Genomic DNA, 17,195 nt, shown 5'->3' with positions numbered 1-17,195 from the left:
TATTACACTCGATTTTAGGGACAGATTGCATATTTCTAACAGTAGCTCCGCAAGTTCATTTTTTAGTTCTATTAATACTCTGGGATGAATACCATCAGGTCCCGGTGATTTACTACTCTTCAGCTTGCTGAACTGACCCATTACATCCTCCAAGGTTACAGAGAATTTGTTTAGTTTCTCCGACTCCCCCGCTTCAAATATTCTTTCCGGCACCGGTGTCCCCCCCAAATCCTCCTCGGTGAAGACCGAAGCAAAGAATTCATTTAATTTCTCCGCTACGGCATAGTGCATTGAGGGGACTTACAAGTTTGGAGGAATCGCCTAATTGTTAGAGTAGTGGGTTGAGAACCAGGAGAGCCTGGTTCAAATTCCGCCCCAACTCCTTGTTATCTTGAAAAACTCACTTAATCCTCCATTACCTTAGGTACACCTGGAGAGAAAAATACCTACTGTACCTGAATGTACATTGCTTTGACAGCTTTTGTGCTCACAGGTGGTTTATAAGAAACAAAATAAATAAAACAAGTAAGGATGTTTACGATTAGCAAAGTATTTTAAAAAGGCTCGTTGAAAACAGAGGCTTTCATAAAATACCTATAAGGTAGTGGAAAATACAGGTATATTTACCACACAAAACAGGAGCAATGCTTTTACAAAGAAACATTTTTAAAAGGGGAAGCATCACTTTGGGTTCAGCACATGTAAATGGCAACATTCACTTGCACAAGTGGTGATTTTGCTATTTACACGTGTAAATGGCAGATTTCATAAAACTAGACATCCAAAAAGGGCCAATTAAGGAGCCAAGTGAATAAATAAAATTTTGAGGTAGTTTTTAAAATCAGAGAGGCAAGCACAATTGTTTCCTCAATCACTGGTGCAAACCCCAGGTTCAATAAACTATTAGCCTTGAAGCAAGTGTAAATGCCAGCATCCAAATGTTTTAAAGTTAATGTGTATTACCATTCTAAAACTGGAAACATAAGCATACTTTGCCAGCCAGTCCAAACTATGCTCACAACATGTCCCCTTCCAAACTGAGGGCCCTGTTTACTAAGGTGCAGTAGCATTTTTAGCGCCTATGGGTGTCTCTAGCATTAGCGCGTGCTAAAAACGATAGTGCACCTATAGCATGGCTTAGTAAAAAGGGCCCCGTGTGCTGTGAATCTAAATATGTATATAGCAGATTTCTAGAATCATAATTTATACATGAAGGGAATATACAAGTCTTCTCAGATGGCCTTCTAATTTTTTAAAGACAAGTATGTACCACTTAAAATATTGAAATATGTGAAGAAATCTTGACATTACTATTCAGCTATATAAATGTGTTTAATAATTCAGAATATAGAAAATGATAAAGAGTGTTTGAATAGAAGAGAAAGGAGAACAATAATGAAGCATTCAGCCCATATCACACTCTCTAGACCAGGGGTTCATAAACCAGTCCTTAGGATATATAGCCAGTCAGGTTTTCAGGATGCCCATGATAAATATGCATGAGATAGATTTGCATACATTGTAAGCAGTGCATACTATTTTATCTCATGATTATAATATGGGATTTCTTAAGGGGAAGAAGAGATAGTGGATGATATGGATGGTCCTTTCTTTATTCATATCAATAAAGACTGTTGGATTTATATCTCCAGTGGTGATTCGTCTTTGGTCAGCCTCTACTTTTGCCTGCTGTGATATGGATGGGCCATATGGCTTTTATCTGCTGTCATTTTCTATGTTTCTATATTTATTGTGGATATCTTGAAAACCAGATTGGCTTGGTGTGTCCCGAGGATTGGGTTGAGAACCCCTGCTCTAGACCATCTTAGCTAGTCGGGTTTTCAGGATATCCACAATGAATATGCAGAAGAAAGATTAGTATATATTGTCTCAATTTATAAAATATTTATATAATCCCAGGTTAGGTTGGGATTATTGAAGCGTGAGCCCTGGTAGAGAGTCACTGGGGGGAGTGACTGGGAGGTTCCTGGGTGGGCGGAGGCCTACCCCAGAGGAAGTGGTTGTAGAATGGAATGCAGAGAGAGAGTACCCATGTTGGGGTGAGTGATAGATGTGGGAGGAGTTGAGGAAAAAAAAAGGAAAGGAGTGAGATCGGGAAAGCGTACTTGGTTGCCTCCAGATTTGGGTACCAAAAGTGTCCTCAATTTTTCTTCAAGCCTTGGTTAACTAGTAGTCTTTGGTTGACTGCAAGCCCCTGCCAAGTGACCTGGAAGAAGAAGGGGGATCCTGAAGTGCCAAATTGGAGTTGGGCTGGGAATAAGGAGCAGTTACTGCCTCGTTTTAGCTGGATTGGAGAGTCCAGCCCGCAAGTGGAGTTTAGGGCAGGAAAGTATTTGCTCAAAGCCGGGGTGTAGCCTGCGAGGTACACTCACGGAAGGAGGACAAATATAGGGGTCTGTTCCTGGGGGTAGCAGAGCGAATGGTGGAGAGAACAGCAGCCCTGAGGTGTCATCTGGAAAACAGGATAGGCACGGACAGGAGACTTGTCTATATGTAAGTAGCCCTGCCTAAAGAATCTCCCTACATATAAACCCGTGAATGAAGTGGTAGAGGTGTTCCCCATGGAAAGACAGAATGGAATGAAGAGATAAGTGGAATCCAGAACTGGTAAAGTGTCTCCCAACCCCCCATATCGCTATTCTGGACCACTGACCCACTCACAGTTCAACTGCAAGTGGACTGGAATGAGGTGTGTGGTAAAAGAGGCCAGCATGAAAGCATGACTGTGACGTTTGAAGTGAGAGAAATAATGAATTATTTGTGGCCCGGGTTACATTTACACACCATCTCCCAGAAACATATAATCCAAGATCTCATGCATATTCATTGTGGATATGCTGAAAATCTGTCTGGCTGGGGGTCTCCCAGGATAGGTTTGGGAGCCTCTACTCTTAGACCTATCCTTGTTTTTCTAACTACCTGTACTATAACTTTATGAAAGTGTATGTTTTTTAAATGGTGCTTCTTTTTTAATGTATGGTGTATGTAGGGACGGCATAGCAGGGAAGGGGGATAAAGGTCCCAAAGACATAATTTTCAGAGACTGAGAGGAACTGGTAATGTTATAAGATGGTGAAATGCATAACCTAAATGCCAAACATAAAGAACATCATAAGTTCATATGCAACAGGAATCAATATTCAGCAGGTGAGGCTCCTGCTTGGTTAAATAGTGCTATGCTGGTTGAAGCAGATAATCAGTGGCACTTATCTGGAGAGTGCCGCTGAATATCTGCTCTAACCACTGCAACACTCTCTGGCTGGTGCCAGGGTGGAATCGGGGTGGACCCAGAAGTTATCCAGGCATTCAGTGTCAGTGCCCATGCCTAGAAAACTATCTGGATAAATAGAACCCCAAATCTAGCCTAACTTAGCCAGATAGTTATCCAGGTACCAGAACTGAATATTGGCCAGACCCAGAAGCCACTTAAGTCCTGAATATACAGTGTCAGTACCTGAATTAGGCTTAGGGGACCAATTCAGCCCTTAAAAAACTTTAAAACATGCCATAGACTAAACATTGATCACAGAAATTTCATATATCATATATCAAATAATTACACTCTCGCTCCATGTGTTCTAACATTTCAGTATGAAAATCACAGTATGAGTCATGTATTAAAGCCTTACCTCATGATAGCATTCTCTGCCAACTTCAATACTGGCAAGTTCTTGGAGCTCTTGGGAAGGGTCAGCACCAGGAGAAATGATAATTAAGATGGGCTCAATTTCCAGTGTCTCTTTGTAAAGACGTTTCAGATTCAAAGGTGGAGGGGACAACTCTTTAATTTCTGGACAAAAAAAATTAATCTCTCTTTGATTTTTTTAGAACAAGAACAAAACTAAATAAATGGTTTTCTATGTTGTATATAATAGTAAATTAATAGAGATAACTACTACTTTAGTTTATAAACCACCCAAGTCCATCTTTTCACAAAGAACATAAATCATAGGAACCATTACCAGCACATCTCGCTATCCAGGCTATATCATTTAAAAAATACATATATTCAGTGCCACTAAACATGGCATTCTAAAATAAATCTAAAGCAAATATTTGCCAGTGAAAGTTTCAGTTAATAGAATAATAGAATGCCAGCAAGCAAGAGAGGATATACCCTGGACATAGGGCTCAGGCACAATCCTCCCGCGCTAAATTTGAATGTTATTAGTGTCCATTGGGGACTTAATTCCCCACACTGTTCCAGCACTATTTTTAGGGCGCTGTTTTGGAACTGCGTGGGGAATTGATCAGCGGGACCTGAAATTTAAAGGCTGGACAACCCATGCTGACTGAGCCCCCAGGGTGTCAAACATCTTTATGTGGAGATAAACCATTTCCAAAAGCCTCTGAAAACAGTGCTGATACAGGCAGGCACTTAAGTTTAAGGGCAGACAACCTGTGGGGACTGTAACTAAGCCCCATAATGTCCAAAACAGATGTCCATGTGAATTATCCAGTAGCAGGCAATAAGGATCTCTCCTGCTTGGATGTGAAGGTGGGAGAGAATGAATTTCCTTTGGGAGTCTTGTAAGAAAATACTACTACTTCCCCTGCTGCCCTCCCATGTATTTTTCATGTTACATATGTATTCCTGAGTACATACTGTCTCGGAGCCTAACAGTGATCCTGGTCCCATGAACTATATTCCTTGGCCTATGATTTGTACATACTGCAGTGTTGGACATTCCTTTTCTGCCTTTGCAAAATTGGGATTTGGACGATTCAAGCACATGGATGTCCATTTGGGCATTTTGAGATGTCTACATGCTTTGAAAATAAGCTCCAAAGAAACATAGGTCCTGATGATCAGTTTTCCCCCGCTGTTCTGAACAGCTCTGTAAAATTAGCACTGGAATAATGCAGGGAAACAATGCCCAGATGATCAAAACTAATAGCATGCAAATTTATGCGCACTATTAGTTTTGAACATCGGGCTACTTCTGCAGGAGGATTGTGCCTGGGCATGCGCCAAAGGCACAATCCTCCCGCAGAAGTTGTTTGGCAGGTCTGTGCTGTCAAAAAAAAAAGCAGATGTCAAACATACCAATGCGGACCCAACCCCCCGGACAGAGGCCCTGGTGGTCTAGCGCCCCCTCCCAACCTCAGCCAAACCTCCTGCCCTTGTATCGGGGGAAGGGGGTTGGGGGCCTGACAGACTTTTGCCATTGGGAGGCGGTAGAGGGTCTGGGGGTGGACTGATGGTTGCAGCCCGGGCTGCCTGGCATGGACTGGTGGAGAGAGGAAGAGCACCTTAACCCTAACACCAGATCCGAGCTGCCGTAGGGAAAACACTATTCCACACAGATGATCAGAGTGCGGTATTCCCTGGTGCACCTGCACCCCAAAAAAGCAAACACGGGCGCTAGTACAGTGCTAATGGCCTCTAGCTCCCGTATTTGCTTTTGATCATCCAGGCCATAGTGAATAACGGCATATAAAGACCAAAATGGTCCATCCAGCGACCAGCAAGGTGTTTAACTGTCACTTCATGAAGGATACTGCTATACCTCTTTGGAAGCACAGTATAATCATTTTATTGATGATTTGAATATAATGACTGCTCTGTGCTGCTTCTCTCACTGTTTTATCATCAGTTTCGTGTCATTGAAAGGTTTTTATGTTTATCCCAAGCTTTTTTTCAATTACATTACTGTTATTCCATGCATCCATTTGGTATGCCAGCTACGACAGTTCTTAAACTCTGGTTCATTCAAAATTGTTATTTTCTCTTTGGTTATTTTGTAGTTGAACTATTGCAAGTCTTTCTGCAGGCCTGGTCTTTCTGGGCAGTTAATTTATAAGCGTCAAGTAATTCAAAATATAGCTGTTTGAATGGTACTAGGGCAACCTAAGGGGCCCTTTTACTAAAGCATTTAGGCCCTAATTCTATATATATGGTCCTCAAAATTGTGTACATAAATTTGGGCACGCACCCATTTGGAAGTGTAATTTAATTGATAAACCAGTCCAATTAGCACCAATAATGGGGTACTAATAATTATTGGTGCTAACTGGCATTAATTAAATTTGTATGCCATATTTAGGTGCCTGAATACATGCGTAAATTTTATACGTGGACCTGAAAAAGGGGGTACAGCCATTGAAAGGGGCATGAGTGGATCAGGGTGTGTTCTTAGAATATGTGCACAGTGTTATAGAATTCAAGGGGATTGTGCTTAAGGGACCCCTTTTATAAGCTGCGCTAGCATCAGCGTGTGTTTTTGACGCATGCTGAGGCTCCCTTTTACCACAGCAGGTAAGGCTATTTTGGTTTAATGCACAGAAACAAGGAAAACTACTGCAAAGCCTAGTGGTTAGTGCAGTGGCTATTTTGGGGAAAAAAGAAATGGCCAGGCAGTAAGTGAACCACTTACTGCATGGCCATTACAGTGGGGAGCCCTTACCTCCACCCTCTGAGGTAGCAGTAAGGGCACCTGTGCTAACCCGACAGTATGATTACCACCGGTAAGTTCTGGCACTACAAATCTAAAAATTTACTGTGGCATCGGAAATGGCATGCACTGGGGCTGGGAACTACCGCCAGGCTCCTGTGGTAGTTCCAGATTGGCGCTTGGCAAGCCTGTTGCCTCGCGCCAACCCTTTAGCAAAAGGGCCCCTAATTTAGGTATGAGAATTACACCAGGTTTCAGTGGCAAACTCATCCTATAAACGATGCCCAACTCTGAGCACCATTTATAGAATAGCGCTTAGCACTAATTTTTATTGGCGGACAAATCCAAATCCTTAACACACAGGTTAAAGAAACATGCTACCATATGGGGAAAGGGAAATGGGACTTGATATACTGCCTTTCTGAGGTTTTTTGCAACTACATTCAAAGTGGTTTACATATATTAAGGTACTTATTTTGTATAGGGGCAATGGAGGGTTAAGGTGACTTGCCCAGAGTCACAAGGAGCTGCAGTGGGAATCCAACTCAGTTCCCCAGGATCAAAGTTCCACTGCACTAACCACTAGGCTTGCAGTAGGTTTTCCTGTTTCTGGCATTAAACCAAATTTTTCTGTCAGGGGGTGTGGAATGGGCAAAGAGAAGGCTTACAACCATTAGCCAGCTAGCACATTACACTTACCACATACTAATGCACAGGTAAAATGAAACCACTCACTGCCTCCTACATAGGAGGAGTTAAGTGCTTCTGTGATAACAGTGAATTAGTGCATTAAGGACAAAATTAACACATTGCCTAAATGTGAAAATACTGGGAACACCCATTTTTGATGTAGCATTAGTTCTGGGCTTGCAGGACATTAAAATCCTGTGCTATGGAACGTTAACCCCAAAAGTTAACGCCATGTAGTAAAAGGGTCTCTAAGTTTACTTCAGCTATAATTCTCTTTTAATGGCTTCATATTATGGTACATGACACGTTTAAAATGTTGATAGATGCGTTTAGAGTCTTGCAGGAATCTGGCCCCCATTGTTCTTCACAGGGGTTCCTACATTCTGTGCCACAAGTTAAAGATGTGAGAAGAGATTTTGTCCATGAAAAGGCTTTTGCAGTCATTATTTCATTTGTGCTGAACAGTCTGCCAGAAGAGATTTGGCTTTTGTCGGGGATTCAGGGATAACGTGAGCCCTTGGACCCCTGCCAAGGAGCGGCAGCAGCAGGCAACCCCCCCCCCCCCCCCCAACCAACACTGGGCTACCACACCGGCAAGGCAAGGGCTGCAGACGCAGACAAGCAAGCCGGAACACACTGGACTGGAACTAGGCTTCACCTACACTTGGCTGCCGTTCCCAGGGGTGAGCCCCTGGGTGCAGGCAGCCGGCAGGGCTTACAGGATGGGCTTACAGACAGACTGAGGACAACAGGATTCAAAACCAGCTTGACTAAAACAGGGTGAAGGATTCGCAGTCAGACAGAAACAGGGCCAAGGAATACCTCCAAGCTTGGCAGAAGCCAGACTCAAGATAGACCGACAAGCTGGACAGAAACAGGATATAAGATACACAGGCAGGGCTGGAACTAAAGCTACAGGTAGAGGGCACAAGAGCAGATGAGGACTCTAAAGCAGAAAACAAACACAGGACTAAGCTCAGACACACAAGAACCACAGCAAAAGGTAATGGGCACAATGGAGGTAGAACTCAAGGAAGACAAACACCAGAACCAGGCAGGAAGCTAGAAGGCTAGAAGATAGCCCAAGTTACACAAACACACAACAGAACTTTAGACATGAACAAACAGAAGTGCCATAGGCACACCACCAGAAACAAGGCAAGGCTAGGCAGAAATGCAAACTGCAAACAAAACTGACCTGCAGACCTTTGACGATGCAAAGGCCACTGAATAGGAAGAACACCAGTTCCTTATCAAGGCCCTCACTGATGAGTTAACAACTCCAGGAACACAGGCAGAAGCATACCGAAGCACAGAGAGGCTTAACACACACAGGTGCAGTATAGTGGAGTACTTAGAACGCATGCTGAAGCAGCCAGCACACAGAGACAGAGCTAACTCAGGAAGAACAGACAGAAGCCAGCTCAGAAGCTGACCGCCAGAAATAAGGTGAGTCTGAGAGGGGTCACGACCACAATCATCACACTTTTTTCATTTGTTTCATTCTGTACATTCTTCTTGCTCTATTCTTAGGTAGCTTGAATTGAAAAAGATCTCCTCTAAGGTGTATAGGATATTATATTGCGTAAAAGGTTTATAGTTCATTATTGAGGAGCTATTGGTTTGTTTTTGCAATGGGTTGATTGAATTTTAAGTGATTTTAACTATGGCTTGTAATTTAGGGGGCATTTTAGGAATTTATGCACCTTTAGCTTATTGTCTTATTTGTAACTTGAATTATTGGTTGTTTGCACTTTTAATTTATGAGTTTGAATATTTTTACTGTAATATTCTTACATCTGCAGGTTGCTTGAGCAATTTCTTTGTATCCGGAATATGGTATAAAAACATTTAAATATATGAATAAATATGTAATGCAAAGTTATTTCACCCAATATATGTAAAAAGTAAATAAAAACTAGAAATCATAACAAAGAAAAATAATTATGAACTACAATACATTGCAAAAGATGCTGGACTAATAAACACACAAACATATCAAGCTTACCAAGAGCTTTACTGGCAAAGAGGGCCATTGCACTTTGAAGTCTGTCTGGTCTGATTGCTTGAATCACAAGGACCTAGAGATAAAGTACTGAATTAAAATAAGCAAATATAAAAGCAGACTGGAAATAACCAAAATTGTACCATGAGGTAATTTTCAAACTATCTGCATTAGGAAAATGGTGCATATTTTGGTCTTAATTTCAATGCAGAATTACATGTATATTTTTCTTGAAACTTCTTGCAGGCTATAAAATATTGTTTTCTACATTTTATGTTTTTTAATATTTATTTTACCTGGAAAAGTACATGTGACATACTGAAAAAGCAGCCCAGGTGCATATTTTTGCTTCACTGACCTGAATACACCCTTGATAGCAACATGTAATATGGAACACAGACTTCTAAAAGCACTGATGGAAGACAATTTTCAGACCACCAATTTATGTCAGTACAGCAAAGTTAATAACTTGTGACAGAAAGGGTCATGGATTTGATATACTGCCTTCTGTGGTACACATCATAACAGTTTTACGTTATATACAGGTGCTTCTCTGTCCTTAACAGTTTACGTTATATACGGTACTTTCTCTGTCCTTAGGTGGCTCACAAGTTAAGGTGTCCTTTTACAAAGGCACGCTGAAAATGGCTTGTGGTAGTGTAGGCATGGATTTTGGGCCGTGCGCCGATCCATTTTTTAGTGCGCTGTAAAAAAAAAGGCCTCTTTTTTTTTTGCCAAAATGGACGTGCTGCAAAATCAAAATTGCCTGCACTTCCATTTTGGGTCTGAGACCTTACCACTAGCCATTGACCTAGAGTGTAAAAAATCTGGGCAGTAATGACCTGTGTGCTGGCGTTACGCATGCCAGAAAATAAAAATATTTTGCGGACACGTGGCACAATGAAATGACTGCAAGGGCCATGCGGTAACTCAAATTTGGCCTGCGTTCGTTGCACGTAGGTGCATATCGGCTTTAGTAATAGGGCTCCTAAGGTTTTGTACCTGGGGCATGGAGGGTCACAAAGATCAACAGTGGAACCAAAGTCAGTTCCATGTTTTCAGCCCACTGTACTAACCATTAGGCTACTCTTAGATGGTCATCCAATGGCACCAGGAAAAAGCAGCTCTTACAGCTTAGAAAGAACTAGAAAACGTTTCAGCATATACATATATCTTTCCTGTACATCATGCTCCTGCAGCAGCAGCACCTCATTTAGGGGTCCTTTTACTAAGCCGTGGTAAAAAGTGAGCTGTGATAGTGCGAGCGCGTCTTTTGGGCGTGCACAGGGTCATTTTTTACCATGTCTAGGAAAAAGGGCCTTTTTTAAAGGGGCCGGAAAATGGACATGCACTAAAATTGAAACCAGCGCATGTCCATTTTCAGCCTGAGACCTTACTGCCACCCATTGACCTAGCAGTAAGGTCTCACGTGCTACCCGTGTGGTAAGCATACAACACGCGCCAACTGCTGTTTACCACCAGGTACGCAGCCCTCAGTAGAAATTATTTTCTACCGCAGGATTCGTCGTGTGCCAAATTCGGAATTACTGCCCAGCTCACATGCCAGCTGGGTAGTAGTGTCAATTTGGCGCATGCTGTATACGCATAGGCGATTCCGAGCCTTTGCAAAAGAGCCCCTTAGTCTATAGCTGAACATTAACTCTCTGGGAAATGAGCAGGATTGTGTGTCTGATTTATCTGCTGTCTACGGAGAACATCTGTTGCAGATGAGCAATTTTGTTTCTCTGTCAACGAGCAGGATAATTGGATTCTTCCAAATGTTTGTAAACTTGAGATCTCTGCAAATAAACATATAGCTTTTGTTTTTTTAATGCAAAACTATTATTTAATCTTGCTAATCTACTACCCTATCTAATCTTTAACAATTATACAGGCAACGCAATGTAAAGTTATGATGAGAGGACCCTGCTGCAACTCTATAGCTGTCTTGTATTAAGTCTCTTCTCAAATGGGTCCTGGTAGCCTGACATAGCTCTGACTTGATTTTCCTTTATCTTGTCTTGTAATGAGAGTTCAGCTTGCAGGCAGTAAATTGGTTTGCAGTCCACTAACCTGCTGAATACAATTCTTTTGGTTACAAGCCCATCCCAAATGATTTGGATCCTATGATATAACAAGTTGTATAGATTTTCTATTGGTCACTGTACATTTTATATAAAACGTGAAGGCTCTCTTGCAATCTAGGGCATTAAAGAAACCATAACTTAGGTCATTATCTACAAAGCTGGCTACTAAATGAATCAAAGAACATGACCATAAAGGTTCCTGGATTTACTATGTTTTAGTGAGATGGAGACCATTTTGAAAAGAGACATACACAAATCAGGACAATCCTAAAACAAACAAAAAAAAAACAAAACAACTTTATATAAGTAGAAACATTGTGCAAGGAGAAAATTGGTGCTAACTTGTTAAGTACCAGTCTCGGACTGCCCTAGCACTAACAGGATATTGCAGGGGCGGTTAGTGCGGATATTCGGCAGTGCTGTCTGGTTAAGTGCCACTGAATATCAGCAGTTAGGCAAGCACAAGCGATTTAACCAGCAGGAAGCTCTCCTGCCTAGTTAATTTGCTTTGAATATTGACCAGAAAGTTTCTTCAAGTTGAAGTCTGTCTTGTTAAAATCTGCTGAATTTGAAGAGACAAGTCACAACATGCTGTCATGCTATGCTCAACATCATTGCCATCAGAGTCACATTTCACAGATTAGGATGAAGCAGGTTTCCATGGTTTTTAATTTGCAATTCTGGAAAGATCTTCAGCTTATCACATTTATCACTGGAAAGCTCCAGGAGTAGGAGCCATATCTGCCTTCGTCAATAAGTTGCTATTAGACTCACTGAGCTTCTATGCTCGGAGTCTGAGTAAAGTTGTAGTTATTAGAGGTTCTAGAGGAAAAGAACAAATGAAATCCCATCTTCATGGTATAGGTAAACAAATCATGGCCTATTCTGTTTATTGAGAGACAAAAGAAGCACAGTGGTACTTCAGAAGGAATATAGTAAAGCATACTTTATTGAAGACCTGATACAGGCTGTGTTTTGGCACACCTGCATCAGAAGTCATAAGGTATCAGTGAAGTAACACAGAATGCTTCCTCAATTTGCTCTGTACAAATGAATGAATCAGTAACAGACTGGCAAGTGGTCCTCAAGTTCCAAAAGGAATGACAGCATCAGAGCAAACATGGTGATGATAGTAAGGATGACTTCACTGGTAAACAAAACAATTAAAAACAGTACGCCCAAAAGAGCAGGGGACACTCGTGATCCAAGATGGCGTCTGGACTAGAAGTGTGTCTGTTTTAGCTCCGGATTCTCTTTGCGGAAATCTTGGTGAAACGGGTAATTCCTCCACCCAGAAATGGGGAAGAGGAAGGGAAAAACCTGTACACTTACCTCCACAAGTGGGGTGAATGTCCCCCCCAAGCGCCAAATGACGCTAGATGAACTCGGGCTACAGACGCCGGGAGGACAGGAAAATACCATGAGGGGTCCACCGGGAGAACGGGACCATAGTGCAGAGGGAGTGTCTCTTTCTCCTCCCTCCTTTACGGCACCTCCGAGACCAGGAACAGGACTGGTGGTAACAGAGCTACAGCTGACTGAAACCTCCGATGTGAGGGGAAAATCGGCAGCTGCTTGTGGAGGGCCTGCAGCCATCTCGACTCCTGTGGGAACAGCGTTTGCAGATAATCAGGTGTCGTCCCCTGATTTACCTACAATAACACAGATCAGTCTTTCCGGAGGGAATGGTGGTAAAGTTAAACCGGCTGTAATAACAATGGAAGTACTTTGGACAGCAATCCAGGGCATAAATACAACTCTCCAACAGATTTCAAGCTCCCTTCGAGGAGAGGTGACTGAAATAAAACAGATTCAAGCTCAGAACGTTGTGAAGATCGAAGAGCAGACTTCTAAGATTGAAGCTTTAGAACAAGAGGTAAAATCAGTAAAAGACTCGATTGTCGTGTTAATTAAAGATAGTAACTACCAAAAAGGTAAAATTGAACATTTGGATAATCAGGCCAGGAGGAACTGCTTACGTTTATTAAATTTCCCTAAGTCTCCAATTATCCCAGCACTGGAAATGCTAAAAAAGTATTTCATAGAAGTGCTGGGTATATCACCTGAAGCGTTTCCACCAATTACAAGGGTTTTATATATTACTGGAACTAAGGGAAAATCTGATCCTCCACAACCAGATTTAAATCTTACAGATTTTCTTGAAAATTCCATGGAAGTTATGTCTGAAAGGACTACAATGTTAGTAACGTTTGCCTTAGAACAAGATTGAAATAATATATTAAGAGTGTATTTTTGTCACTTGAATGTTTCTTTCCTAGGTTCAAAAATTCAGATGTTTCCAGATTTTTCACGTGACACTCAAAAGCGGAGAAAAGAGTTCTTGGCTTTAAAACCAAGAATTCTTGGTTTAGGGGGGCTTTTTCTCCTTAAATTTCCCTGCAGGTGTATTATTTCCTTAAATGCCACTAATTATATATTTTTCACTCCTGGGAAATTGCTGGAATTCATAACTAGTAAAGAATAAGTTGGATTAACATCAGATTGCATAGAGATTGCATGCACTGCTCGATTGTATATTCCTGTAAACCTTCTACTCCTAGATTAAGGAAACATTTTTGTTTATTGATGTATATTTCCTAGTACTTGGATCATTCATTGTGGACAAATAATTGAAAGTATTATTTCCTTATGTTTACTTTGTATTTACAAAGTTTAGTAATATTTGCCTAATTTCCATATATTTATGTTATTGCATAAATGTAAAATGAAAATTTATAAATAAAGCATTAAAAAAAAAACAACAGTACGCCCAACATAGCCAGAAATTAGTCTCATATTGCTAAAATTATCCAGTTGCTGCATAATGTGCCAGTGCTTCCTAATGATCTTACTGATGTCTCTTGAAAGATGTGTCAATGAGAGAGTCAGTAAATGCTGTAATCCTGTTTGCGGGTAGTAGGTGTAAGTAATGCTCTTCTACTTGTGCTTTTCGCTCTTCTATAGCAGATATTAATACATTTCACTGGATAGCCTTTTGCCACAAATCTTTCATCTCTGTAGACATTCTTTCAATGTCCTTCCATATTTGGTATATTACATGGATATACTCTGGGGTTTACTGACAGAAGCAGGCTTTCCTCCATTATTCTGAATATTTGCAAGCTCTTCATTCAAAGTAAATAATACCTCTATCTTTTCTTGACTTTTTCTTCTTTAATTTTTCAAAATTACGTATCTCAAAATCACTGAGACAAGCAGGAAACAATTTACAGATCAATAATAGGAAACAAAATATAAATCTTCCAACCACAAGTATAGAAAAATGAAATCCAAGGAATCTGAAATTTAAAAAAGTGGTAAAAGTAAACCCACCCATAATACCCTCTCGCAGCCTGCCCCAAACAGCGTGCATTACAGTAACATTCACTTCTTCCTTAGCTATAAGAAAATCTTCCAGCTGTTTTGGCCCCCAAAAATCGAAATTGTTTACCCTCATGAATTACAAAACATAAGCAAGAAAACCAGAGCACAAAATTGGCACCCAAAGCTGGTACTCTAGTCCGAAAGGCCAAGAAAGCTTAACACCTCATCTGCATTTCTCTTGAAAGATCAGGAAATATGCAAAATTTGAACCCAAAAACTGTTTCCAAATGTCTAAAGGACAGTTTCAAAACTGCATTGTGATCTGGCTCCAGAGCAAAGACCACCATAATAGTAGCTCTCTGGGTTATCACTTCCAAGGAGGAGTCCAGAAAAGATGTGAGATTCAAACTGTCCACCTCTGGCCTCTGAGGGGGTTCTTCTGATGGTCTTCCAGAGCCAAGAATATACTGAGCTTGTGTAATAGGGGGCAATGAATCATCAACCATCCCCAGAACCTCCATTAAATATTTCTTTACCATATCAAGCAGTGCAATCAAAGGAGACATGGGGAAGTTCAGCTGTCTCAGGTTATGTCTCCTAACCTGGTTCTCCAGATATTCCAAATGAGGATGCAAGAAATTCTTATCTTTAACTAAGACTGTACCCAAGCTCTCCAAGGCCTGAACTTTCGATTCTAAGAATTCCAACTTAAGAGGACTGCCGGGCAGAAGCCTGAGCCTGGGTCAAGACAGCTTCAGAAATAACTTTTATATCTTTAGTATTTTCTAATATTAAAAGTTGCAGGGAAGAATGCATGTCAAATGAAACGTCCCAGAGTGACTCTAGTGTCCAAGAGGCCTTTTCTTGACTTTTAACAATTTTCATTCTTCCTACTTGACACCTGCCTGTAGCTTTTGCCCACTGATGCGACAGGTATTTTGGAACCCTGGATGTGAAGTCTTTCAAGGATGTTATACAGACTGGAAGGAAAGTGAAGACTGTTCATCAGAGTAGCTGCCTGAATCACTTTTCTCCCACAGGGTTGGCTCAACTTGCTTGAGTGGTTAAAAGTGTGTGTCTTATCATCTGTTTATTGCCAGTGTTTGGAGAGGGGAAAAAAAAACAGGCAGTTTATTGATGACAATGGATTTGAATATTTCCACTTTAGGATTCCTCATTTTTGATGGGGGTCATTAATATTACATTATTCAAGGATAATTTGTGAGGCTGCAATAAAAGCCTCAGTTTGGCCTGCCAAATATTTCTAGTCTCCTATAGGGGCATAATCGAACGACGCCCAAGTTTTCCTGAGGGCATCCTTGCAGTACGTCCCTGAGAAGGGGCGGGGAAACCCGTATTATCGAAACAAGATGGGCAGCCATCTTTCGTTTTGATAATACGGTCAGGGACGCCCAAATCTCAACATTTAGGTCGACATAAATGTTGAGATGGTCAACCTTAGAGATGGTCGTCCCTGGTTTTTAGCCATAATGGAAACAGAGGACGCCCATCTCAAAAACGACCAAATCCAACTCGTTTGGTAGTGGGAGGAGCTGGTCCCCGACATGCCAGGACACCAACTGGGCACCCTAGAGGGCACTGCAGTGGACTAACTGATGCACTAACTGTACGGAAAAAGCCCTTCCCTTACCGATCCCTTAGCGATTTGGAAAGGAACAGGCATGCATGAAGGAAATCGCATGCAAATGAGCTGCTCACTGTTAGCTCATTTGCACATGATTTCCTTCCTAAGGAGGGGAAGCCAGTGCAGAGGAGCCAAGCATTATGCCTCTGACACCCCCTTTATTTATTTGGATTTTGGATCACAAGTAGCAGCAGTGGGATTTGAACCAGCCACCTCTGGATTGCAAGACCAGTGCTCTAAGAACCAGGCCACTCCTCCACACCACTCCTTTGAAATCTGGCCGTCCCTGTGGGGGGGGGGGGGGGGGGGGAAGCAGTTCACTGGCTCTGGCACAGACCGTATAAGTCTGCCCAGCACTATCCCCACCTCCCAACCACCAGCCCTGCCTCCCACCACCGGCTAAGCTTCTGGGGATCCCTTCCTTCTGAGGAGGATTCCTTTATGCTTATCCCACGCATGTTTGAATTCCGTTACCGTTTTCATCTCCACCACCTCCCACGGGAGGGCATTCCAAGCATCCACCACTCTCTCCGTGAAAAAATACTTCCTGACATTTTTCTTGAGCCTGCCCCCCTTCAATCTCACTTCATGTCCTCTAGTTCTACCACCTTCCCATCTCCGGAAAAGGTTTGTTTGCAGATTAATACCTTTCAAATATTTGAACGTCTGTATCATATTACCCCTGTTTCTCCTTTCCTCCAGGGTATACATGTTCAGGTCAACAAGTCTCTCCTCATACGTCTTGTAAAACAAATCCCATACCATTCTCGTAGCTTTTCTTTGCACTGCTTCCATTTTTTTAACATCCTTCACAAGATATGGCCTCCAAAACTGAACACAATACTCCAGGTGGGGCCTCACCAACGTCTTATATAGGGGTATTAAAACCTCTTTTCTTCTGCTGGTCACACCTCTCTCTATACAGCCTAGCAATCTTCTAGCTACAGCCACCGCCTTGTCACACTGTTTCGTCGCCTTCAGGTCCTCAGATACTATCACCCCAAGATCCCTATCCCCGTCCGTACCTA

General features: G+C 41.8%; 1 protein-coding gene across 1 annotated transcript in view; it reads right to left on the bottom strand.

Annotated features, from left to right (window-relative positions):
- The window catches only part of DYNC2H1 (dynein cytoplasmic 2 heavy chain 1), a 1,078,189-nt gene that overhangs the window by 200,069 nt on the left and 860,925 nt on the right, over positions 1-17,195 (bottom strand). The window contains 2 exon segments of the mRNA XM_030202388.1: positions 3,651-3,811; positions 9,115-9,187. Of these exon segments, the coding sequence (XP_030058248.1) occupies positions 3,651-3,811; positions 9,115-9,187 (234 nt within the window).

This window comes from Microcaecilia unicolor, chromosome 4, assembly GCF_901765095.1.
Source record: "Microcaecilia unicolor chromosome 4, aMicUni1.1, whole genome shotgun sequence".
Classification (NCBI taxonomy): domain Eukaryota; kingdom Metazoa; phylum Chordata; class Amphibia; order Gymnophiona; family Siphonopidae; genus Microcaecilia; species Microcaecilia unicolor.
Note: the sequence above shows the minus strand (reverse complement) of the source record. Positions and strands in the feature narration are given on the sequence as shown.